Below are 26,858 nucleotides of genomic sequence, written 5' to 3'. Positions count from 1 at the left end.
TATTTTAGTTGGTTGATGTGAAACACTGGATGTATCCCAGCTGTGTTAGGTAGCTGCAACTTGTATGAAACTTGCCCCACATGTGCCAGCACTTTGTATGGACCGTAGTATTTAGATATGAGTTTCAAAGATCCTCTCAGCCCAAATACACTCTGACAATAAGGCTGAATCCTAATGTACACCATTGTTCCCACATGAAAAGATCGTTCAGTCCTTCTGTGATCAGCAAACTGTTTCATTCTCTTTTCAGCCTTGTGCAAATGTGCTTTGAGCTTTTGTAGCATGTGTTGTTTTTCTTGAACAGTGAGGGAAGCACTTGGACAGATATTGCTTGGGAGAGCAGACTCACGAATCAGTGGTGGAGGGCAAAGAGCATCAAATGGTGTTTTCTTCAGAGAAGAGTGATAAGAAGTGTTATACCACCATTCTGCAGAGGAGGGCCATTTTGTCCATTGTTTAGGTTCTTGAAATACCATACTGCGTAAGTATGCCTCCAAGCATTGATTAACACGTTCCATTTGACCGTGTACTGAATTTCAGAGTAATCTACAATGCTGCAAAAATCTGCTGGCAGAGATGTTGGGGAACGTAGTAATTTCAAAAAATTTCCTACGCACATGCAAGATCATGGTGATGCATATCAACGAGAGGGGAGAGTGTGATCTACGTACCCTCGTAGACCGACAGCGGAAGCGTTATGACAACGCGGTTGATGTAGTCGTACGTCTTCACGGCCCGACCGATCAAGCACCGAAACTACGGCACCTCCGAGTTTTAGCACACGTTCAGCTCGATGACGATCCCCGGACTCCGATCCAGCAAAGTGTCGGGGAAGAGTTTCGTCAGCACGACGGCATGGTGACGATCTTGATGTTCTACCGTCGCAGGGCTTCGCTTAAGCACTGCTACAATATTATCGAGGAGTATGGTGGAAGGGGGCACCGCACACAGCTAAGAAAACGATCACGTGGATCAACTTGTGTGTCTAGGGGTGCCCCCTGCCCCCGCATATAAAGGAGCAAGGGGAGGAGGCCAGCCGGCCCTAGGGCGCACCAAGGAGGAGGAGTCCTCCTCCTAGTAGGAGTAGGACTCCCCTCTTTCCTACTCCTACTAGGAGGGGGGAAAGGAAGGGGGAGAGGGAGAAGGAAGGGGGGGCCGCCCCCCCCCCCTCTCCTAGTCCAATTCGAACCAGAGGGGGAGGGGGCGCGCGGCCCACCCTCACCGCCCTTCTCTCTCCACTAGGGCCCATAAGGCCCATTACTTCTCCCGGGGGGTTCCGGTAACCCTTCGGCACTCCGGTTTTCTCCGAAATCATCCGGAACACTTCCGGTGTCCGAAAATAGCCGTCCAATATATCAATCTTTATGTCTCGACCATTTCGAGACTCCTCGTCATGTCCGTGATCACATCCAGGACTCCGAACTAACTTCGGTACATCAAAACTCATAAACTCATAATATAACTGTCATCGAAACCTTAAGCGTGCGGACCCTACGGGTTCGAGAACAATGTAGACATGACCGAGACATGTCTCCGGTCAATAACCAATAGCGGAACCTGGATGCTCATATTGGCTCCCACATATTCTACGAAGATCTTTGTCGGTCAGACCGCATAACAACATATGTTGTTCCCTTTGTCATCGGTATGTTACTTGCCCGAGATTCAATCGTCGGTATCTCAATACCTAGTTCAATCTCGTTACCGACAAGTCTCTTTACTCGTTTCGTAATACATCATCTCGCAACTAACTCATTAGTTGCAATGCTTGCAAGGCTTATGTGATGTGCATTGCCGAGAGGGCCCAGAGATACCTCTCCGACAATCGGAGTGACAAATCCTAATCTCGAAATACGCCAACCCAACATTTACCTTTGGAGACACCTGTAGAGCTCCTTTATAATCACCCAGTTATGTTGTGACGTTTGGTAGCACACAAAGTGTTCCTCCGGCAAATGGGAGTTGCATAATCTCATAGTTATAGGAACATGTATAAGTCATGAAGAAAGCAATAGCAACATACTAAACGATCGGGTGCTAAGCTAATGGAATGGGTCATGTCAATCACATTATTCTCCTAATAATGTGATCCTGTTAATCAAATGACAACACATGTCTATGGTTAGGAAACATAACCATCTTTGATTAACGAGCTAGTCAAGTAGAGGCATACTAGTGACGTTTAGTTTGTCTATGTATTCACACAAGTATTATGTTTCCGGATAATACAATTCTAGCATGAATAATAAACATTTATCATGATATAAGGAAATAAAATAATAACATTATTATTGCCTCTAGGGCATATTTCCTTCAGTTGTTACAAGTTCCTTTTCTACAACTGAAATATTGATGTTCCTATTAATAGGATGTTTATATTGCTATTGAAAATGTGGCCTGGGTCTCCAGTTGGAGGACTGATAGTATGCCTTTTTTGCTGCAGCTGAGTTTTCATAAACTTTGGCATACCAATAAGCCTCTAATATCCCCCTAGGTCTTTGTCCACTGACATCATGCTTTATATCTGCTTGTAGTCCTCCTATGAAACAACTCATAAGAAAAGGCTCCTGTAAATAGGGATGATCTCTTCTGGCCAATTGGACACATTCCTCAAATTGATCAATCAAGAGATAAGAGAAGGATGTTCCTACAAGCCTCCACAGAGATCAGCGACTCTCGGCCGTCGGATCGGTTCCCTTGATGCGTTTTCGTCCGTTGGATCGAGAGGTGGGAGGATCTGGGCCGTCGGATCTGGAAGAAACACTGCTGGAATGAATAGTAATGGCAACAAAATGTAAATACTATTCCCCCACCAGGGCATTTCGGTCATTTCGCGTGGTGGGGATATAAAAGGGCCGGCCGCCCCTGTGATGTAGACCTAGCCGCCTCCTCCTCTCTCCCTCCCTCCCGCAGCCGCCTCCCTCCCTCCCCTCCCGTGCGCCTTCTCTCCTCCCACCCACATCGCCACCGCCGCCACCCACCTCCCCGCGCCGTCGGCGGCCAGATCCACCGCAACAAAGCCCCCCCTCCCCAACGATGATGAGCAACAGCGGGGGAAGGACGAGGAGCACGATGGCGGCGGCAGCGGGGAGGAGCAGCAGCAGGGCAATGGAGGGTGGTGGGTGTGTGGCCTCCCTTATCCTACGCTGCCGCCTGCCTCTTCTCCTCCCCTCTTCATTTTGATTTGTTTCGGTGCTCTCTCTCCTCTCCGTCATCCTGCTCCTGGTCCGCGAGTCGTCGCTAGGGTTTCTCGCTTATGGTCTCCGATGGCGTCGCGCCGCGGTGACGCCGGTCAAGGTGGTTCTCCTTGTGCTTCTTTCCTCTTTTCTGCATTCGATTTGTCATGGCTGACCAGTTTTGGATCTTGGGTGGTTCCCGTGGTTGCTTTTGCTTTCTCTCAATTTGATTGGCCGTGGCTTGGCTGATTGATTTCGGATGTCTTCTGCCTGCAGATTCATTGTTCTTGCCGTCGTTGGGCCGGATCCAATCGAGCGCTCGTCGATCTGTGGGTAAGCATTTCTTTTGACCCGGTTTTCGTTGTATGCTTCAGCTGAGTCGAGATCTTGACATTTTCTGTGCTGCGAACTGGTCCATTAATCTTTGTAGGTGCTCCTTCTTTTGGTCGACCCCCTCATCATTGGATCTATGGCAGCCTTCGCGTCTTCGTCCAGGAACCTGCAGGTTGACCCCTCTTCTCCTTCTTCTCTGTGCTGATGTTCCTTTGCATATCTAGGCTACTGCTCGTGCGCCGGTGTATATTTTCTATTGAGCTCAGTGTATTGTGCTTGTCGTTCGTGTGGGTGTGCACGCTAGCAAACATCCCCTGGTTGGATTTTAGTGGGTTTATTTCTTGCCTTGTTTGTTTGCTGGTGTGTGCTTTTTCATCCTTGGCCGAATCCTGCTAGGGATGGTATTTTGTTCTTATCTGCACATGGGTGCAGGGTGCTTGGTGCTTTTGTTCTTGTTGTCCAATTGGCATGGCCTGCTGATGTGTGTGCTGGTCTTCCGTGTCCTATGTCACGAGGTGTCGTCGATTTGTGAGGATTGTTTGATAGAATATGCTCATCATAGTGTGCTATCAGGAAGGTGTGGATGCAACAAGACATGTGCCCTTTAGTTTAGTCTGGTACATTTGAATTAGTCTGCTTGGTCTGTGTCCACTTAGTCTTCTGTTTTTGGTTGGCACCTTCAGAGTTGTTTGTCCACTCACACAATAAAAAAATAGGGTCGGATTTGTTTGTGTTGGATTGAGGGAAGGATAGGCTGTTGTTCATTGGCTTGTATTGTTGGATTTGGTCTCCCTAGGTTATTATGATGGTGTCCTTGCCTAGATGTATGAGTTTTTAACTTATTAACTTCATCAAATATTGTGTATATACCAGATAATGTGAGACTGGTTGGGTGTCTCATATCATTGTTAAATTGGAAGTTTTGATGGCATGTGCTGCATCATTATCTTTGCTATGTGGACTGATGGCATGATCTGTACCTTTGAAGATTCTGAATTAGGTAAGAAAAAGATGACAGTCACTTCGTTTCAGTACATCAGTTTACTGAATATTTCTAAGCTTTGAACTACATGACCACTGACAATATAACTAAATAATGGAAGAAACTTAAGGCTAGACACCACATGAATTTTTTATTTGAATTTACAATCAGACACTTGAATTTAGCTTCATACATATCATATGATACCTTGGAATCAGTGTCCATGACAGAATCTCATTGTAGAATTTACCTTCTGTTTTCGAATGCCCATGTATTATGTTGCTCTCTGATTCAACTTATACGCATTTAGCAGTTTAACTTTATCATGTTATCCTGTTCTTACCATACCATGTCTATGATAATGGAGGCAGCGACAAGCACAAATATGCCCTAGCTTTGAGGTACAAATATGTTCTGAACTTACATTAGAGCTTCACGTATCATTATGTCGCGAGTCACCAAAAAAACTGCATTGCAAAACTGTACGCTTTTCTTTCGGCCGTATGACATCTTAATCCTTTTAGGTTGGCATCAAACTCTACGAGTGGATTTTTATTATTATGTTGAGACATGCTTTGATTTCTATTAATTGGCCAATATTTGATGTCATATTTTCTTTAGATGCATCACTTACAGTTATCCTCTGATTTCTATTAATTGGCCAATATTTTTTCTGGAGTCATAATTCTGTTATAGCATCTCCTTGTCTTTTTGCTTTGGAAAACACCGTTGATCATAAGCTGATTGCAGCAGTAGGGTTGTGAACTTTAAGCATACCTAGGATATTTATATTTTAGTTGGCAAATAGTTATGCCAATTTTGTGATTTATCTATTATCTATTTCTTTCACCTTTGAATACTTTGAATATACTAGCCCATATTGTTCATTACTTTGTAAGGTTAACTTTTGTAGGAACACTGACTTGCAAGGTTAACTTTCTAGCAGTTTGGTGTGTTCCATTTTATGGAGATCTCTCTCGGAAACTTACTAGAAATTCTTGCATACATCCTAGACAAGTAAATACCTGCATGCATTTAAATTAATCAGTTCCGAAGAAAGAAAAATTTTATGCTATTTTGTTTGTGATGCGTTGCTCTTGAAGTCATAAACTTACTGATGTAAGATGAAGTTTATAGAGATAGACATATTAAATCTGGGTGAAATAAGTACATCACAGGTGAAATATCACGATGGCATTGTTATCATGCACTCCCTTCGTTCCTAAATATAAGTCTTCTTAGAGATTCCTTTTAGTTTTTTTAATTGGTGGTGTGCTAATTAGGCAAAAACAAGATACTAAATCATGCCAAACAAAAGAGGCAACCATTTAATCAGCAAGGTTTTCACAACAAGATACTAAATCGGTGGCTTGCTAATCGGTGGCTTGCTTGCATGATGATAAGTTTTGACCACAAGAATGTTCTAACAAATCTTATCCTTGATTGCAGCTAAAAGAGAACTGACTAGGCCCCGGTCATCTCCACCCCTGATGGTGCTCCTAGACGTGCTACACATTGCCTCCTCGCCTCCTTGGCCGCTTTGGTGCCGGTGGCGTTCGTGCTCGTCGGCGGGATGGTGCAAGGCGCAACTCTGACGTAGTTCCTTGCTGGTTGGACGGTGTTCAGGTGCAACCCCGGCGCCCACTGACTACTCCCTCAGCTACAACCTCCCTCTGTGAGCTCCATCTTCCCCTTCTCTGCTTCGGCTACTATATGGGGCATGGCCAGGGCTATGATGATCAGTTATGGCTGATATAGGCATGCTCTCGAGCAATCGAGGCACTTGTGGGTACTAATTTGGATCCTCCCTCATTTCTTTGAGTTGTTTTGATCACGTTCTTATTTTAGTGGCTCTGTCCTTGGATGGTCATTTCTGATGAGTGATAACCAGGGCAGTTTCACCCTCCTAAGAACATATTGATCCAGAGATAAGAGAAGGATGTTCCTACAAGCCTCCTCAGAGCTCAGGCACCTTCGGCCATCGGATTGATTTCCTGATGCAATTCTGGCCGTCGGATCTCGCTCCGGATTGATCTTGGCCGTTGGATCGAGCTCGAACTCTTGTAGTAATGAATAGTTACTCCCACGGTGAGATATCTCATGCCACCGTGTTTGAATCGCGTGCCCCATCGGTCGGAAGCCATTCTTGCTAGGGCGATGATGATTAGCTGTGGCTGAAACAAGTGTGCCTTTGAGCAACCAATGCACCTATGGGTATCAAGTTGGATCCTCCCTCTTGTCTCTAGAATCCTTTTTGATCTTGTGATACTTATTGTTCTGTCCTTGGATGGTCATTCTTATTGAGTGATAACCAGGGCAGCTCCACTGTATAAACAGGTTGATTTGGTGATAAGAGATGATGGGGGTAGATTATATGATCGAGAAAAGGCAAATCTGAGCCCACTATGCATTGAACCTTGAACCCTTTTTATTTGTGTTAAAAGGTGTTGTTTATTTATGCTCCAGTGTTTATAGCCGTCTTATGTAAAGATTTCTTCTCTCTCATACCTTTATTGCATATAAGTTGTTCTTGATCTTTTATTGTTTGTTGTTGGTCCTTGATCTAATCTGGTTAAGAGCAAGTTGCACTTTGTTATTCTGGGATAAGCGATGGTTCGATAATTCTATTGGTTCTTCATGAGGAGTTCAGAGAAGGATTTCTGATATTATAGCTCTGATTCATGTGATACCCGCCATAACGAAGCGAGCGTCAGCAACGGCCTATATGGCTTCCTGCAGGTAATAGTTGTTCCTGTTGTGATAGGATGCATAAATGAAATGAAGGCACCAGTTCCTATTACTTCTACCATTAACTAAATTCGTTTTTCATTTGTTTGCCAATTCAAGCGTCAATTACTGATCAGGATAGTCAACTTCAATTGGCTGGTCCTAAAGAACAAATGGTAGGATGATATATCTACTCCTTGATGATTAGCTTAATCCACTTCCTGCATATAGAAATTTCAAACTTGAATGTTGTTTCTTATGTTGTGTTCAGGATAAAATGGAATACAATATATGCTCTGTAATTGTTTTTGTTCTAGACTGCACCCTGTTTTTATAATATTATTAGGATTTTTTGTTCCATTAGGATATAAATCCCCAAAACCAGCTTTGCTTCTTTTTTTTGGTAAAATAGATACCATGTTTTTTATTTGGAAGATGTTGATTGCTTTGTTTTAGCTTTAGCGTTTGGCATGATCCATGTTGATGGCGTTTAGTAATAGACTGGTCAAGATTTTGTTGTGGTGCTTTGCATGGTTCCAACTACCAACTAATTATATAATATTTATTGTTGGTTTCTTATTCCTTGTAGTTCTTATTCTATAAGAGTGATGGTAGAGGTTCCCCTTGCTGGTCCCTTCTTCCTTGCACTCGGGATGCGTTGATGGCGTGTTGTGCCTCCCTCTTTCTCAGTGCTTCTTCAATGCTCATCTAATAATTACCGAATTATTTTATTTCTCAGTGTTCTCCAATGATGGAAGGGGTTCTAATGATTTTCCGGTCAAGAGGAAAGTAAACTTCCAAAAATGTGAGACCATGATCTGCTTGCAACAAATCTCCCTTATTTGCTCCTTATTGGGAATATTTTTTTCTATTTGGAGCACTGGACCAAGAGCACATGGAAGGAGCTCTTCTCCACCGTGCCGGCGACAGGAACAAGGAAAATCCATTCCATGGTGCCACCAATGAACAAGGTAAACACGAGCTATCAGCAGCTTATAGATTCCATATTTCTGTAGTGTTGATCTAGGGTTTATGTGAGTGAATCTTACTGTTCTTTGGGCTGTATATAAAAATACTGCTCAGTTGACAGTAGTTGCTATTGTTTTATTGTTGTGAAAGTCTCATGGTCCAGTAGAACGCCCTTTTCAGAGAGAATACTCCACATCTATTGATTGTGATTTAGTTTTGGTATTGATTTTTATTTGGTATGACTAGATAAAGATAGTGAGATCATTTATGTTTTGGTACTGAGATAGTTAAGTTTGTTTATCTATGAAAAGAAAATACACTTGTACATGGTTGCTGTACTGCATGATATCCTATAGTACTGCTGTTCAGTGATATTAAACACAATTTGCAAGAACAAAGATAATTGTGGTACTCCGTATTTTGATAATAATAGGGACTCACTAATTACTAGGAAAAAAGGATCAAGTGCAGGCTTAATTTCCTCTTATGTGACAGGCCAGTTTTGGGCATTCATTTCATGCCCCAAGTCTTGCGAGTTATACCCATGTCGAGATTTGCTATGGTTTATTATGTCTTTGTTTCATGTTTATTTCAGGTTTGCTTTGTGGCCTCAAATCCAATGTATCCTTGATTCTGTATTTATTAAATAAATGCCTGCATTCTGCGCTGAGTTCTGTAACATAGAAGTTTGGCGTGCTACTTTTCATCGCCAGCTAACTGGTCCACTATTTCACTGGTTTATAAAAAGGAAAATATTGTTCTTTTCGTAGCTCAGTGGTACTTATTGCCCTACTGGATGCTGATTCTTAAATTGCCTAATTAACAAGCAACGGTTAAATGTAGATGGTTATCCTTTGCCACTCTTTAGTAATATATCTGATTTAATTTTCCATATCCTGTTAATGACAAAGATGTGTATGTGTGTGGACGTGTGTGTGTGTGTGTGTGTGCGCGCGCGACTGGATTAGGATTTAAAGGTTGGGTCTCCTCTGATTTAGTTACATGCATATCTTCCACTACGTGATCTTCCCCCGTCCTACGGACCATATAGAATGTGTGCTCACCCTCTATGAAAGATCAAACATTTACTTCCTCCTCCTATTCTAATGCCGATGCTTTGCTTTTGTTATTGCAGATCGACTCGCAATGTTGAGCAGATCACCATGTTAAAATACGAGCATTTAGAGAAGTGTGTGCTCGCCAAGGACCCAATTGGTTTCTGAAGAGTTGGCTGCATATCGTTGGTGTCCGATGCACAAACAAGTATACATGAGGTCTGCCCCTGGTTTTACCTTGGTCTTGTAGTTAGCAAATCAAAACTTTTTGGACTGTTCGATTTTAATTACATTTAGTTAGTCTTTCATCCATACATGTCTTTGGGATACCATGATGTTAGGAGCCCCTTAATTTCCACTTCCTTTTGGGTGTGAGCATCGTTGATTGCTAATAGCAAAGAAATTCGAAAAATATGAAGAATATAGAAGTAACTTATTTTTTTTTACATGGCTTGATTTAATTTTTTGTGTACATGTTCTGTGATGAGATAGTCATGTCTATCAGGTCCAGTATTAGATTTTTTTAACTCAGCACCAACAACCCCAATTTAAATGAAATATAGATACACACAATATTTGTAAGCTACGTTATTTAGACAACGGGATAATTAGAGGTGGTCATAGATATCTTGGTCAAACCAGATAGATAAAGAACACACATGAATCCAGGCTTGTGCTCTGTTTTGTATTTCTCATGTACGACCAGAGTCTGTATATATGTTGTAAGCTAGAACAGATTTGTGTGTACGACCAGAGTCTGTGTGTATGTGTCGTAAGCTAGAACGGTTTTTACCTACCAAAACCTATCTGTGTGTACGACGGCGGCGGGGCACGGAGGCGGGCGTGGGTTAGTTTTTGGAGGGAGAGAGAGGCGAGGCAGGAGGAAGAGGAGAGGGGGCGGTGGGAGTCTAGGAGGAGTTGGCGGCTAAGTAGACAGATGATATGAAATGCATCAATAGAATTTCCTACTAACCTAAACCATGTTTACTACTAACTGATCATTACCTGTTTGACCACATAGTTGGGACCGGCATCCCCACATAGTTGTTCAAGGAATTACTACTTCATTTCTGCCCTTGGCTTTCTTTTTCTTGGATATTGTAGCCTCACTAGGATGGATTAAGAGTGTCATTTGCTCCCTTTCCCTAATCAAATAGGACTTCCAAAATAATGAGACTTGCACTCATTTTTATTTGTTTATCTCTTCAGTTTCTGATTACAACTTATGTTTCACAAATATATGCAGGTTTCTACTCTGTTTTAGTGGTCCTTAGTTGATCTCTTTGATTTCTGATTACAACCTATCTCTGTGATTATAAGTGATTTTGGTGTTGTTTGTAGTTGGCACTTCTCATTTCAAAAATCAGTAGTGATCCTGGTATTCAACCATGAGAGTTTAGTGAGAACAACCAAAGGAGGAATGAGCTCAAGACATGTTTAGCAGCTTCTACTAAGTAAGTCCCCCAAGACCTTCAAATCCAAATAAAACAAAATTTCAAGAGTATGTTCTCCACATATGAAATTGATAAATGCTGACATGCTTGCTGCATCTCATCAGATTGCGGGTCCAGAAGTTAAAGGACACGCTTGTGGATCATGGACAACCTCGGCCTGGTACGGGGGCTCGAGTTTGAGCTCTTTATTGGCTTTAGGTGCAAACATGGAACTTCAGTTCACCTAGAACGAATCGGATCCTTGTGTCAATTATTGTAGTGATTGGAGGCCCATTGCGTGTGACCATGATGTAGGCATTCACTCTAGGATCTAAGAATAATTTGTTGATCCTGTTTGGAAGATGGTGGTTAAATAGTGATTTTAACCACTTATTTATATTCTTTTTCTTTTGTTGTGTTATGTATGGAGATGCAGATAGTGGTTTTAGTTTTGGTAGTTTGAACTGGTATTGATTATGTTATTGCAAGTGGTCCTTGCTCAGCACGGTGACCTCAAGGATGCCTCTTGAAAATTAGCATCCTTATTATGAGATTGAGGCGATGTAAACTTGAATTCTGAATCAACTTTGTGCTCTTGGCGAAATGTGTACTGAGTTTATTTCTTTTGGATTTGGTGGGTTGGATCAAGGCTCTTGTATTTTATAGGGCAATGCATTATATCATTGATGTTTTGCATATATGATTGCAATCTGTGCTAAACTTGCCTTTCTACTACCGCTTGGCCAAGTCGTTGGGACCGGCACCCTCGTGCCAAGGCGCGCTGCCGATCTAGTATAAGTGAGTACAGTTGTTTGCTGCTGTATGTTCTTCAATAACTCCACAGCTTCATGTGCATTTGCTTGAGTAAATCTATTTGCAATCATATTACAGAAATCTTGCCAACTGATCATTTGCCATGGCTGATGAAGAGGGCCTCCTCTGCAAGCTACTGCACATCCCTCATTGTATGTCCCTTTACATGGATGATGTCATTCTCTTTCTTAAGGCTTCCGTCAATGAGGCCCATGCGGTGAAGGAACTGCTGGACATATTTGGGGGCTCCACTGGCCTATGTTGCAACCTGAGCAAAAGTTCTATCTCTCCCATCTTGACGCAAGGCGACTTGGCGCAGGACATTTGCAATATTCTGTGCTGTCAAGTTAAGCACTTTCCCATCAGATATATTGGTCTCCCTCTTCATTTTAGAAAGATTAGAAAAGCAGACCTGAGAGCAGTAATTGACATCGTACGGAACAAGCTTGCCAATTGGAGAACTTATTTTCTTACCTAAGGTGCAATACTCTGGTGCAAGCAGTGCTAACTGCCATCCCTGTCTTTCAGTTGATGTTCATCCAGCCACCGCCTTGGTTTTTCAAGGCAATCGACAAAATTCACCGTGCCTTTCTCTGGAAAGGTACAGATTCGGTTGCTGGGGGGCATTGCCTTGTTAACTGGGTCACATGTCGGCCAAAATCATTGGGTGGGCTTGGCATTCTCAACTGGACATTATGCATATGGCTCTGTTGGCGCGAAGAGTTTGGAGAACCAGAACTGCCAATAGGCAAATGAGATTTAAAATTGGCTCCCAGGTTGATGAGCGAGCCACAGCTATTTTCAATGCTACCACAAAGGTCATAATTGGTAATGGTAAAAGTTGTCTTTTCTGGAAGGACCAGTGAAATGCGCGGTGCAACTCTTCTCAAGAGAATTGGAACCATCTCTTTATGAAATGTGCGGTCATCAACATAATTTGGAACATGCTTCTTCAATGGGCAAACCTACAGGCCTCCATCCCCACGACGGATATGAGTGTGTTGGACTGGTGGAGGGCTGCTTTGAACATGTATCAGAGGAAAGACAAGAAGAAAGTCAGCTGCCTCTGTGTTTTGACTGTTTGGGCAATCTGGAGATAGAGAAACGGTCGTGTGTTTGAGAAAATTTTCACTCTGATAGAATGTGTTCATCAGCCAGGTCAAGGAGGAGATTAGTTTTGGGTTTAGCTGCATTCCATAATTTCTCTCCTCCTTACTGGTCCCTACTCTCATGGGTAGGCTAGTGATCTAGGGTTTGGTTTTGAGGCTGTGGTCGTACTCTGGTCATGTAAATGTTTGTACTTCGGGGTTCTTTTTCTCCGATTTTGAGGCTGAGGTCGTACTCTGGTCATGTAAACGTTTGTACTTTGGGGTTCTTTCCCTGGCTTCTGCGTCTTCTTTAATATATCACATGCAGCTCTCCTGCATGGTTTTTATTATCATTTGCCATGGGACACATATATTCTTTAACCACACATTTGCTCTGCCATAAAAATGTCCAGTTGCAATGTTAACCCATTGTTCATATGGAGTATCAGACATGTCAAAGAATTTCTCACATTGTTACAACCATCCAATGAGATCATCGTCAGCAAATAAAGGTACTTCCAACCTGGGTCCTTTTAAAACAGCATCAGCATAATGAGAAATACCCCCTAGCTAGTGTACTCTCTCATTTCTATCAATCTCTATGCCAGGTTTACTGAACATAGGTTTTTGCTGTTGAACTCCAACAATGACAGGTGGTGGAGGAAGAAATGTCCAGTGACATGACTAAAATGATGTGGAGGTACAGGAGGGTTGTTTGAATTACAAGCCAGTTGTGGAACAGTATTAGGAGGCCAAACCATAGGAGCAGATTGTTGTTCGAAATTATCAAAGACGTATAGATTTGGCTGTACAATAGGTGGAATTTGAAAATGGCCTGGCACATGTAATCCGTTGGGCTGAATAGTATGAATACCAGGGAACCCACCTTGAGCCGTTCTGACAGAGAAGGTAACACTATCAATCATACTAGCCTGATGCATTTGTGACATGGGTAAATTTGGTGGCATACTGTAAGATGGTGGACATGCAAGAGGAACATTAGTTAGAACGGTAGTTGTTGCTAACTGAACTTTCTCAGGAACTGATGCAGTAACTCTAGCAGATTTTGTTTGGGACGTACCTTCTGTTTCAGTCACAGTGGCTTCAGAGTGTGAATTTTGTGTGCCTAGGTACTTCTGCATCAAAGAATCAAGAGTGTCAATAGTAATCATCTGTGCACGAATATCCTTGCTGTCTGCCGCCGCTTCCTGAAGCCAGAAATATCCTCCTTCATTACTTTGAGATCGGCTTCCAGTTTCTCTGTAGCTGCCTGCCACCGCAGCTTGGTTGCGCGTCTGCCCCATCTCGATCTGAGACTTGAAGTAGAATTTTACACTGGAAGATTTCCAGAAACCCGAATCAAGATCAGATCCTGCTGCCACCACACAATCGCTTCCTATGGCACATGGAGTAAGATAGAGCCAAGGATTGCACCACGAGCAAAAGGTTTGCCCGCAACCTGTTCTAGACACTCACTCTGTACCCGAATTTTCTACCGCCATCGAACGCCACCAGATCACACCACTGCCGCCAACAAAATTGGGGAGAGGAGGGGTTGGATTTTACCAGATCAGAGAACCACCGCACCTCCCAGCCCGAATCGCCGCCAAGGAACACTTGCTCTGGCTACCTTTGTCACGCCTCGCTCGCGGATTTGGACTAATTTGGGGGAATTTTGGTCGCTGGAAGTAGGGTCCGTGGGTAGTTGAGATCGCAACGGATTGAAGAGAGTAACTACGCTATGCTATGATAATCTAAATTCATAGTTTTCTCTCTTCTCATATCCAGCTGATCAACATATAAAGAGGGTTCGAGTTACAGCGAGTAATAAGAAGCTGTCAGTAGCTCTTTGATAATTAAACGAGAAGGTAAATCACTCAGTGGTAACTGGAGCTCAAACTAGAATCGCTGATCCTGACTTATCACCCCGCCTTCATCAGCCATTCGTTATCTGAACTTCAATCGCTGCTACACTTCAACACGCTTCAGTTAACTGTCTCCGCATTCAGAGACTGATACTCACAACTGAAATCAAATTTGATTTTGAAATTTCACAATGTTCTACCTGTGCGTGTGTGTGTGTGTGAACCTATGTTGGATCTTGTGGCTCTGGTGGTTTGCTTTATATATAAAGCGGGGCGAAAGCCTTTTTCAGTAATTTCACAATGTTCGTGAAGCATGTTACACTGTATTTTTTAAAAGAAATTTGGAAACATTAGAACGATGCTTTTCAATTGATTTTCACCTGTTTCCACCGAAACTTGGTCTCCACTGGATATTCTCTCGGCTGCACATGGGGGCTGCATGAGTGGAAGGGTGGCCCGCCAGCAGCGGTCAGGGTAAGGGCTAGGATCCTTGGCGTTTAGGTCGGGTAGGGCAAGGCACGCTCAATGGTGCTGAACTTATACACGTAGAAAGGTCAACCGTCCCGGCCACCAGTGATGATGGGCACCTCATCACAATTGACCATGGTGCTAAGTAGTGCTAGGGTTGTGCTGCCTCAATGCCAGGGTGGCTAGCACTGACCTATAAAGGGTTAGATTTGGCTAAGTTTCAGGAAGGGGTTGTTTTTCGCTGAAGTTTCATGGCAAGATCAGAATTGTCAATTTTCACCAAAAAAACAAGAAAATGTAAACATGTCCACAACATGGTACAGATGCTTGTAGGGACTAACTGTCCATAACTGTATTACATGAAAACTACTCCCTCCGTCTCATAATGTAAGACGTTTTTTAACACTAGTATAGTGTCAAAAAACTACTTTTTTAACACTAGTATAGTGTCAAAAAACTACTAGTGTCAAAAAACGTCTTACATTATGGTGCGGAGGGAGTAGACAAGATTGGGAAATAGAAACAAATTCAGATAAATTAACTATCATATTAAGTCAATGAAGGTGATGTGGCAGCATAGCAGCTCATTTGGACGATCAAGCACATTCCCATGACATGATGGTCTTGAAGAGCATTCCTCATAAGTCATACCTGCCTCTCAGCAAGCCCGTGGTCCATTGACGAGCTTAGGTTCCCAACCCAAGTAATTACCGTGTCTCCATCGTGTAGTATGTAACAATAAGAAGAGTTCGGCGATGGTGCTGCCTGGTAAGAAGTACAATATCAAACTTACAACATGTAGCAAGTGGCATAAATATAGGAGCTAAGAGAAAGTGCCATAACACGAACATAATGCCATGCCATGCCCAGTGAAGATAGATTGAAACAGAATGTACCGTGTCAACTTGAATTGCTTGCATATTTTCTGGTACTAAACTTGAAGCTAGAAAAGTGCAACCCTGTTTTCCGAATACGTATCATCCTCAGTTCCATTTTCCAAGACATATTTGTTATAACCAGTACTAGCACCACCCTGCATTATTGATATTTTTCACAATGTAAGGGTGCATACATTGTCACAGTAAAATGATATATTTGGCAGTGAAGCTTAACAGAATGAGTTAGTAAAAGTCTGACCTTGAATATAACCAAGTTCTGAAATATAGTAAAAAACTCAATCGGCCCCTTTCCTTCATAAATGCAAAACCTGTGATAACTAAAGTTTTTTGAATTGAGATAGTCAAGCAAGATTTTACGAATATTTCAGTCTCAGACAAAGTTGATTGATTTACCAGAACTGCCTCAAATTTTAGTGAATCAACCATCGCATAGCAAGGGAAGTGGCTGCAGTCCTCTCCTCCTGTCCTCACAAAAAAACACGCAATTAGGTAATCATTCTTCAGCTTGAGAGCTTTCTAGTATGACTAGAAATGTGACCCACTCATATTCTCACTATCCAAAGCTTTTTCTCCATATAAGAGCAAAAGTATGCTAGATATATTTGCACTTACCACAACACAAAGGTAACTATTGCAGAATCTATTCCCTGAATTTATTTAATATAATCACAGACATGGAAGCATGTGGTATACTTCATAATAACAGACATGATAATTAATAAATCTTTCTCAGGTGGCATATGTTCCGCTACTTCTAGGAAGATATATGGGTATGTTTGCTTGGTATCCACAACCAGCCCTACCAATTTCTTTTGGTCATGGCCAGAAACAAAAATTGGCACACCAATACCAACTTGCTGACTCTACTCCATTTTCTTGTCAACATTGGCCAACTCATAGGCGAGCAAAACCTTGGCCGAAATTTTAGCTAGCCAAATATTTTGTAGGGTGAATTTTTTTTTGAAAGGAACACAGTTGCATTCCATTACATGGTGTTGCTGGGCAAGTCACCAGCTACAGCATCTGATACAAAGTTTGGGAATTGACCAAGCCATATTACACAAGACCCAATACTTAAGCCCCTACCATACGCAGCTAATGTGTGCGCTGCTTGATTACAAGATCTTGGACAGTGTTTTATACCTACCCCAGATACATCTAAGCCGAAACTTTATTTCCCTAAACACAGCACCTAGAGCAGATAAATCATAGGCTTCAGAATTGACGGCTTGCTCCAATGAGATTGAATCAGTTTCTAGCATCACTTGGTCGCATACTAGTTGTATTGCTGTGTACTTACGCTCAAAACAAACGTATCTATACAAAAAATGTGCAGTGAGTTGAAAACAATTAGCATCTGATTTGAACAGAGCTGTTGAAAGAGAGAGATACCTGAGTAACATTGATATGAAGTTAGTTTGCACATGCAGTGGTAACTATCATGCCACATCATTCCTGAACAGAAAATAGACAACAGAATCAAAGATTCAGCTAATGATGTTGTGACATGTAGCACTTCCCGATCAGGACAGTCATGAATGAGGAACACATACCTCTGGAAAAAATATTAATCCATATTTGTTCTGCCCAATGACAGCATGGATATCCAGGATATGTACAATGCTGATCTAACTCCACCAAATGCAATCAACACTAAATACATTTGGCAAGCACTGCAGCATTGTTGCATCTTTATGTGAGCTGTGTGTTTTGAACGAGGTAACGTGGAGGTTGTTTTTCTTCATTTCACATCACATCAACAAACTGAGTACAATCAATATCTTGGAGAGTAATCTTGCCAAGAAGTAGATCGCTTGCATGCATGGAGCACAGTGGGAGGCATTTCTTGTTCAGACTCTCATGAATGGCACTTAGTCCTTGGACCCACTTCTTTTCATTCAAAGGGTCTACATTTAGGCGATTCTGCAGAAGACGTATTCGGTAAAGGGCAGTTTCTGTTCCAGCACAAAAATGTGCCAGGCACGAAAGGGAGGTGTCATCGACTGCCAATCTGACCAAGATCATTGTCAAGGCTCCATCTACAGGCTTTGGATCAGAGAGATTCTTATCACCCATCATCTTGATCTCCCTCTCTGTTGGGAAGTACACTTCTGCCACTCCATTTTCATTTGTCACCTTCAAATCCTTTGTATAATGGCTAATTGCTTGCCTCTTGGTGCACTCATGCTTCTCCGCCAATGTCAAGAAGCAGGAGAACCTCAAGTGGTAACTCACAACAATCTTGACCATCTTGAAATTTCGACAGCAGCAGAAGAAATCTAGCCACCTCCTCCCCACACCAGCATACCATTTGATAATATCTGCATCGTCCAGACAGATGAGTAGCTTTATTGGCCGTGGCCGTCCCATGGAATTTGTGAACCCAGCCAACTTTACTGCCTTTCTTACAAGCTCTATTGGTGCATTGACTCTCATCTTCAACTCTGTCAAGTCCTCAACAATCCTCTTCTCGTACTGTCTCTCATCCTCCTCCTCTGTTAGCATCTCCTCATCCTCACTCATGCCGTGGCCCCTCCTCGGCATCAAGAACCTGTCGAGTGTTTCCTGTAATTGATCATAGGAGTCCACCAATGCTGGTGGCAACTGATCCCTAACCCTATTTAGTGAAAAGAAGTCACCGGATGTGAACAATCGGTGCCAATAACGGCGATGCTCCTGTGACTTGAAGTATTCGACCACTGTCTCCTCTGCCCAACCCTTGAACTCCTGGGACACTTCATCCTCAATTCGGAAGCCCAACTCGAACTCATGCCCACGCCTCACCTTCTTGAACAGGTGGTTCAGTATCTTCAACCCAAGCTTCTTCCTCCGTGTCTCCCGGGCATTCTTCAGCTCCTGTGCCTCTGCTGCCTTCCTCTTCAGATACATCTTTCTTGCCCTCTTGGCCTTCTCAGACATGGGAGGGTGTAAGACTGATGGCGGCACAGCTTGGAACTCCATCCCCAGGAATTCCATCTTCTCTGACATTGCACTGTGCACTGAGCTACCAAACCTGTCAAGCTTCACCTCCAAGCCCCTCTCCAACACTGTGAGGATCCTATCTCTGACCTCAAGTGTGAGCATCTTCGACCCGGACGTCACAACCATCGTCTCGTCGAGATACCGGACCGCATACACTCTCACAGGCGTATGCCGAAGGCTCTTATCCTTGACTCTAGGATTCTTTCTGTGCACCTCCTCCCGAATGGCCATCACCTCTCTATCCACAGGATCAAAGAATATGTTGAGCAGCGTGCTGGTGAGCTCGGACTCTTGAGGGAGCCCGCGGCAGAGCTCGGAGCCGCCGAGCTCGAAGGCTATCGCATCGGAAAGGAAGAGCTCGCGCAGATAGTCCAGGAACCCCGGGTCGTCGACCTTGCCGGAGATGGCGGCGAGAAGGCGACGGACATGGCGGGGGGCGAAGGGCTGGCGCGGAGGTAGCGGACGGCGGCGTGGCGGGCGCGGTAGGCGAAGATGGCGGCGCGCGGGGCGAAGACGGCGTGGAGGGCGGAGGCCGCGGAGAGCATGGCGAGGCGGAGCGGGAGGGACAGGAGCGGGAGCAGGCGGCCCTTGAGGCGGGAGGGGAGGATGAGGCGGAGGTGGGAGGAGGGAGAGGGCGGCGCGGCGGTGGGGAGAGGAGGGGGCTGGGCGGAGAGGGGGAGGGAGGGGTGGGAGCGGTGGCGGAGGAGGAGGGCGGAGGCGAGGAGGAGGGAGGGGTGGGAGAGGAGCGGGAGGAGGGAGTGGAACCGGCGGGTGGAGGCCGAGTAGTGGTCGCGGCGGAGGAGGGCCTCGAGCTCCGCGCCGGAGAGCGGCGCCGGCACGGTTGCGGTGGTCGTGGTGGTGGAGAGAGCGCGAGGTGCCGGGAGGAGGACGCGGCGGGGGAGCATGTGCGGCGCGGCGGAGGCGGCGGGCGGGAGGAGGTGGAAGTTTGCCACCGCCGCCCGCGACGAGACCACCGGACCAGAGCGAAGCTGTGGTGCCCGGAGGTGGGCCGGCAAAAGGGCCGAGACGCACACCAATGGCCGAAAAACGAACCGTAACACACACAACCGAGAGACAATTTTTTTTCTCAAACAAAAAAGTACACAAGTTTTTTTCCCTATGTTCTACTAGATTTTTTTTTAAAATCCAAATTTTTGCGTGGTAGATAATTTGATGCGTGAGGTTTGCTTCAATTTTTAGATTATTGGACATCTAAGCAGCTCTCAGCAAAAAAAAAACAAGTCTAGTCGGAACAGTGTGAACATTAAACATTTTTATAAACCCTGAATTTGTCTTTTTTGCCAAGAGCTGCTCAGATGTCCAAGTGATTTGAAAATCGAAGCGATCCTCACGCATAAAATTATCTACCGCACAAAAAAGTTGAAATTTTTTGATTTTTTTTCTTGTATTTGTTTTGATATTTTTTGTCAGGACGGGTGTAGCTGAGCCTGGGCTCCGAAGTGGACTACCACTAGTGATCATCATAATTTTGTGAGAATAAACTTCTCTCATTCTTTTGGCAGTGCCATGAGGTTAGAGAGTTTTCTGCCCTCGCAGATTCGATTTATTCGGATCTAATGAGTTTATGTTGTTGTGTAAGCTTTTTTTGTTGGTTTGATTCTTTGTGGAGATAAAATCTTTCATCGACAACACGGTGAAGATATAGTGATTTGACGGCCTGCACTTCTAGGGGATCATCCCTGGCTCAAGTACGTTCATCGATCAAGACTTCCATACTTTTAGACGGGCGACTCAATGCGCTTTTCAAAAATCATTATTGGTAATGTTCGTATGGTGAAAGAGTGACAACATCGTTGCTGCAGTCTAATTGCAATCTCTCTACCGAAGTATTTGGAGTATTCCTTCAAGCAGAGATTGCTATCGTGGAGAAGGTATTTATAAGAGGTTTCATTGTAATTATTAGTCATAGGAGTTACTTTGTATTTCTTGTAACTTAGGTTTAAATTAGTGTATCTGTAAATGTTATGAGTATCAATAAAGTTACATGTGTTTCTAAAAAGAAAGTACACAAGTTTTTTTTTTGCGAGTACACAAGTTGAAAGTTAGATCATTTTAAAAGTTCGACCCACAAAATAATTGGACACCCGCAAGTTCACTAGAATCTATCTATCTAGCAATCAAACACCCGCAAGTTCATGCTCTGCTTGCGTCGTATGCATGGGATCAGTGGCTAAAAATCGTATTGCGCTAGGATACGAAGGGGGCGAACATTGGTGCAATATAAAATTCATTAATGTATTACCCTTCATATTGAAAAAAAAATAGATAATTGAGTAGTTCGGTAATTAGTATAGCTGCAGACTACAACCAGTTGGTGGATGGCCCGATTTTCCTATCATAGATTTTTGAATTTTATGGTACTTCTCTCACAACTAATACCACCCTGAGGTAAAGAATCAACATTATTGCCTTTAGTTATGTTGCACAGTAGTTGGTTTCACATCACAATTATTTATCTCTTATCTCTTGCATTTTGTTTTTAACCCTGATGGACATAAACCAGACACTGCATAGAAAAACCTCAGTCAGTGTGTCTGGTTGCTAAAGTTACATGTCCTAAATGAAACAAAAACATATTCAGTTTCTCCAGTTTCCTGGATAAACAACATTTTTATAATATCTGAGGCAAACATTGTGATAAAACAATTTAGTTATAACATATATGTAATTGAAAATGTTAACACCAAAAGAATTTCGAACTTATAAATAGAAATAGTTTATTTGGCTTCAACTGCATTGTAGCACCACTCAAAAATGTAGGGCAACATTCAGAAATGATGGATCAATGCTAAAGAAAGGGAAAAAATCGTGTAAGCATTTCAACATATTAAGTGAATATTGATTATTTTCCAATCGAAACCCCGGCCCCCAAGTAAAATATGAATGTCTTGTGGGGTGGGGGCAAAAGTCCCCCTTCACTCCCAAAAACTTCACTAGTTTTCCAAGGTTTGGGCCAGCTCTGTCTTGCACATAGGTCCATCAATGATTTAGTTATGTATGCTAGTCATAATATAAAAGGGAAATATTGATGTTAACATGGTTATCTTACTGCGTTAACAAATGGCTCATACATTCCATCCGTAAGGTATGCTACGTTGTTCACGAGTCTACAGAAGTCTTGTATCCAACTGACTATATAAACATCGCGGGGTCAATTGACAATTTTTGATCAATTGTATCAATGCTCTACATATTCAGTTTGTAATAATCACTATATTTCATCTAAAAATTCATGGCATGAATAGTGACACTAGGCCAAATTTATCCTCGTCTCCAGGTTCACTTTGTAATAATTCCTATATTTCATCTAAAACTTTAGGCCATGGATAGTGACACTACGCCTAATTGATCCTCGCGTCCAGATTTAGTATGTAATAATTCATATACTTCATCTAAAAATTTAGGACATGAATAGTGAGACTACGCTAGATTGATCCTCGCCTCCGGATTCGGCTCGTAATAATTCCTATATTTCATCTAAAAAGTTGGGGCGTGAAATTCAATCAAGGTCTCCTGTATTTTTATTTTTCAATGCTACACATGTCATCTTAGCAAAAAAAAATGTATGAACCACATAAGAAGGTCATCATTTCTATTCATGTTGTTATTTCATATTTTTTATCTGTGCATGATGATAACACTAATAGAGTTTTCAGAAATGTAACATATATTCTGGAGTCAAAATTAACTCCAAAAGATGTTGTCTAATGTCTATAGTGCACTATATGCACTTACTTATACTTCTTCATAATTGAAGTTTTATCTTTGCTTAAGCTAATTTTCTCTCTACATGGCATATTCTCAAGGTTCTTTTTTTGCGGCAAATATTCTCAAGGTTCCTCCTTACTTGAGCCATACTTCTTTGTGCTTGGCATGTTCCATTTTCACAGGCGCCTGGACTAGGGAAAAACACCATTTGTTATAGGTTGAAGTTACTGGCGACTAAAATTGTCCAATTTTCTCGAGTTGGTGCGTCGGCAACCATTGAACAAAGGTGGCAGAAGACCTAGTCAAAATTCATGCTCTGATGCAGACAATACATGCGAGTGTGAGAGACTGTACAAGGTCTTTCTATCAGAAATTAACACTTTGCAGTAGCGAAAAATACATAGGAGCACTCAGATGCCACACCCCCTATATTGAAAAATAATTTAGTAATTCAATAAAAACGTCAACAATTGTAAACTTTTTATGGAATCAAACATGACCAAGTATTGCACTCGTATAAAAAAAGATTAATCACGGAACGACTTTCATTATATCCAGGGTCAAAGATTTGCCAAAAACGCTAGATACAAGTACTATTCATGCAATATTATCGTCACAAATTTGTTTTTTTCCACGAAGTCAACGGGAATCATTCCTTGGCCAAACTTTTTATACGAGTATAATATCTGGTCATATTTGATTCCAAAAATGTTTGGGATTTTTTTTACCTTTTTTGAATTACTAAATTATTTTGAATATAGAGGGGTGGAGCACCCGAGTTCTCCTAATCTGCTTCCTTTCTAGTAGCCACTTTTAACAATGAAGTTTTGGTTGATGAAAACCTTAGGAAGATGGAGAGTTCAATGAGGTGCAGGTTCAGATCTAGCAATAAATCTTGCAAAGCTCAAACTGATATTGAGGATCATAAGAAGCAACTTGAACAAAGCAAGATCGAGAGACATCAACAAGATATTTAAAGATGATGCAAGGACCACATGCAAGAGGTGTGGTGAGAGAGCAAAGCATGTAAGACAAAGAGAAAATGGATAACACATAAAGCATAACATATCTTGGCCATGGAGATAGCTGACATCACATAGTCTTACAATAAGATAAACATAGTATCACACCACACAATAAATAAAAGTATTACAAGACAAATATATTAAGATACTAAGGGCCCGTTCGGAAGTGCTCCTGCTCCAGGCTTCTCCGGAAGCGGGTGATGAGCTGGTCGAACGCTGCAGCTTCAAGGAGCCCACACCTGGAGAACTAGCAGGCCGCAGTGCAAATTTTAGAAGCAGCGATCGTGCAGCTTCGTGAAAACGAGAAGCTAGAGTTGCTCGATATTACGTGGGAATGCCCTCCCGAAGTGCCTCCTCGAAGCGTTTTCCTCTCGCTACATATCGCCACTAACTGTTTGCTCTTGCTACAGTGTGCCACGAACCATTTTCGGTAACCGAACGCTCGTTGGCTCCCGCCAGAAGCTAGCTAGCGCTGGCTTCACGAGAAGCTGGCTCGTTTTGGAAGCCAGCAAGCTTCCGAACAGGCCCTAAACTTACATGATTTGGAGCCTCCTGATGCGTTGGGGCTTGGCTCGCTAAGGCGTCCGTCTATGAGTGTGTGTAGTTGGTCAAGTGATTTGGGTTTTGTTTTTTCCTTCTCCTTTTTACAAATTTTAATGCATGAACATTTATTCAAATTGTGAACATTATAAAAAAATTGAAACCATTTTCTAAAATTTAGGAACATTTAACTATGTATATTTGTAAAGTTCAAAAATAATTTTAAAGTTAGTGAACATTTATTTAGTTTTAGAACCTTTTTCAATTTTGCATTTTCTAAATCCATGAATGTTTTTAAATTAAACTTTTTTTAAAATCCATTGTTTTTAATTCGCTTAATTTTGAAATTAATTAATTTTTAATATGTTTACATCTTTTGATTTAAAAAACAACTAAAAATGTTAGTCAGTTTTTATCTTAGTTATTAATGGAGCAAGTGAAAAAAAAAGCTAAACAAGCGAGCGGAGAAGGGAGCCAAGCTGAGCGAGCAAGAGCTTAATGGGATGGCCCATATGAGCATTATATAGGAGCAATCAAGGAAAAATTTGACCAAATTTCGTGTGTGAGCAAAAAAATAAGAACTGTTTCGTTTGAAATATTTCTGTATTTTAAATTATTTTATATAAATAAGGTGGAATCCTAGCTAATTAATAAACAACCCCTCGTCTAACCCATTGGTAGGCTGCACTGCTCCCCTTGAATAGGTCTACTGTTTGAAACCCACGTGTGTGCTATTGATATTTTTATGCCGTGGAGTTGTTGCTACAATGTTAATACTCCCTCCGCTATTTTTTCATCTGCATACCAGTTTTATCCTAAGTCGAGCTTCATAAAGTTTGACCAAACTTATATTAAAAATATATAAACATCTCAAATACTAAAGGTGTACAACATACAAATTAGTTCTATGATGCATCCAACGGTATTGATTTGGTGTTGTGAATGTAGATATTTTTTCATATAAACTTTGAATTATATGAAGTTTGACTTAAGACAAATCTTATATGCGGAGTACAAAAATAGAGAGAGTACCCCGTTGTTTTAATTCCAAATTAAATAAAAAAATGTCGATTTGTCTGAACTAAATTTTAAAAATTATGAAATTTTAGTGTGAGTGAAATTTTCTTGTTTTCGAAATTTGAAACCTTGGTAGCAATTCCATGGTTTCAGCGTGGAGTACGAGCTCTTAAGGGAATCACACAACTCCATCGACAGACGCCGAGACCAAAACATGTAAAGACACTACAACCATGCACCAAACAATTTCACTCTCCTCTCAGAACAGATACTGTCTCAACAGCAGGCTAGCACACTATACAAACAATAAACATTGTCATAACATAATCAAAACTTAAACCAACCCAGATAAAATAAAAACAAAGCAAGACAACCGACCAAAATAATCTAATACTCCCTTCGTCTGAAATTACTTGTTGCGAAAATTGTTGTATCAAAATGTATTTTAGTTCTAGATACATCCACTTATATTCACTTCTGCGACAAGTAAATCGAACGGATCGAGTAGATAGAAAAGAGTTAATCCCACGAATGAAAAGCGGCCCTCTAGTGCACACAGACTTGATATATAAACACTAGAAAGTGCCAAATGCATGTAGAATGTAGAATAACAAGCAAGCACTGCTAATCGCACAAATAGTTACATATTTGAGCTGATTAACTACTAACTCCGTCCCGGAATATAAGACGTTTTTTGACACTAGGGGAGTAACAAGCTTCCTTGATGACCTTCATGCAAAACTGAAGGCCACACAAGCACACACATTATACGACACTATTGGTAGTCGCAGGTTTATGTGTACACCAGGTGGTGCCAGGATCTTGAGACCACACAGAACAGAAACACGAGCAGAGCAGACGACCTGGCCGGCCGGCTTGCCGAGCCGACGAATGGTCACTCGTCACTCGTGTATTGATACGCCGGAGGCGGCGGCGCTGAAGACTCCGAGGCGAGCTGGGCGCAGACCTCGGCGAAGGCGGCGAGGATGGTGGCGTGGTGTGGCGGCGCGTTGAGGGCGAGCAGGCGGCGAAGCATGGAGCGGAGGCCGTCCGAGTCGCAGAGCCCCATCTCCACCACCATCCGCACCATGCTGTCACGGAAGTCGCCGCGCGGGTCCGACGACTCCTTCTCCACCGCCACCCCAACCTCCTCCTCCTCGGCCGCCGCTGCTGCCATCTTCTCGCGCCTCTTTTTCGCCGGGTTGCTGCCCACCTTCTTCGTCGCAACCGGCGGCGACGCCTTTGCCGTCGCCCCGTAGGGCTCCTGCTGGTGCTTGTAGACGCGGGCGGAGGCCGAGGAAGCGGTGGAGGCGGAGGAGGGGAACAAGGATGACGGATGGGAGCTGCTGCTGCTCCTCGTCACCGGCGGCTTCGTGGACGGCCAGAGGAAGGACGCCAGCCTCTGGCGGCGCGGGCGGCACCGACACCCCGTGTCGACCACCGCCACGTGCCGCCACCGGCCGCCCACCCCGAACTGCCGGCCGTCGCTCCGCCGCGCTCTCGTCGATGACATGGCGATGTCGAGTCAGCCTGGACATGGCTTGGGTGGATGTATATATGCGATCGTCCCGTCCTGGAGCACTTACGGCAGCTAATGGAGACACGTCGTAGGGCGGTTGATTGCACGGACGTGCTACGGCGCCGGTGCTCGCTCCTGCCCACAAACACGCCCGCCCTTGAAGAAAAAATGGTGGGATTTCTTACTTTTCCAGCTGATCGATCGGGAGAGAACAACGCGTTTATTATGCTTCCGTTCC

At 43.0% G+C, this 26,858-nt stretch overlaps 1 protein-coding gene and 1 pseudogene across 1 annotated transcript; both read right to left on the bottom strand.

Moving 5' to 3' along the window:
• Nucleotides 1-13,693: 13,693 nt before the first annotated feature.
• Nucleotides 13,694-19,795, bottom strand: LOC123067502 (nuclear intron maturase 3, mitochondrial-like; annotated as a pseudogene).
• A 6,018-nt stretch (nucleotides 19,796-25,813) lies between these two features.
• LOC123049593 (transcription repressor OFP8-like) lies at nucleotides 25,814-26,614 on the bottom strand. Its single transcript, XM_044472522.1, has one exon. The coding sequence runs from the start codon at nucleotides 26,612-26,614 to the stop codon at nucleotides 25,997-25,999; it is 618 nt and encodes a 205-aa protein (XP_044328457.1). The 3' UTR covers nucleotides 25,814-25,996.
• Nucleotides 26,615-26,858: the final 244 nt, after the last annotated feature.

The sequence above is a fragment of the Triticum aestivum genome, chromosome 1A (assembly GCF_018294505.1).
Source record: "Triticum aestivum cultivar Chinese Spring chromosome 1A, IWGSC CS RefSeq v2.1, whole genome shotgun sequence".
Taxonomy (NCBI): Eukaryota; Viridiplantae; Streptophyta; class Magnoliopsida; order Poales; family Poaceae; genus Triticum; species Triticum aestivum.
Note: the sequence above shows the minus strand (reverse complement) of the source record. Positions and strands in the feature narration are given on the sequence as shown.

Coding starts and splice junctions, on each gene's coding strand:
- LOC123049593 (XM_044472522.1), bottom strand. CDS start 26,614: ATGTCATCGACGAGAGCGCGGCGGAGCGACGGCCGGCAGTTCGGGGTG.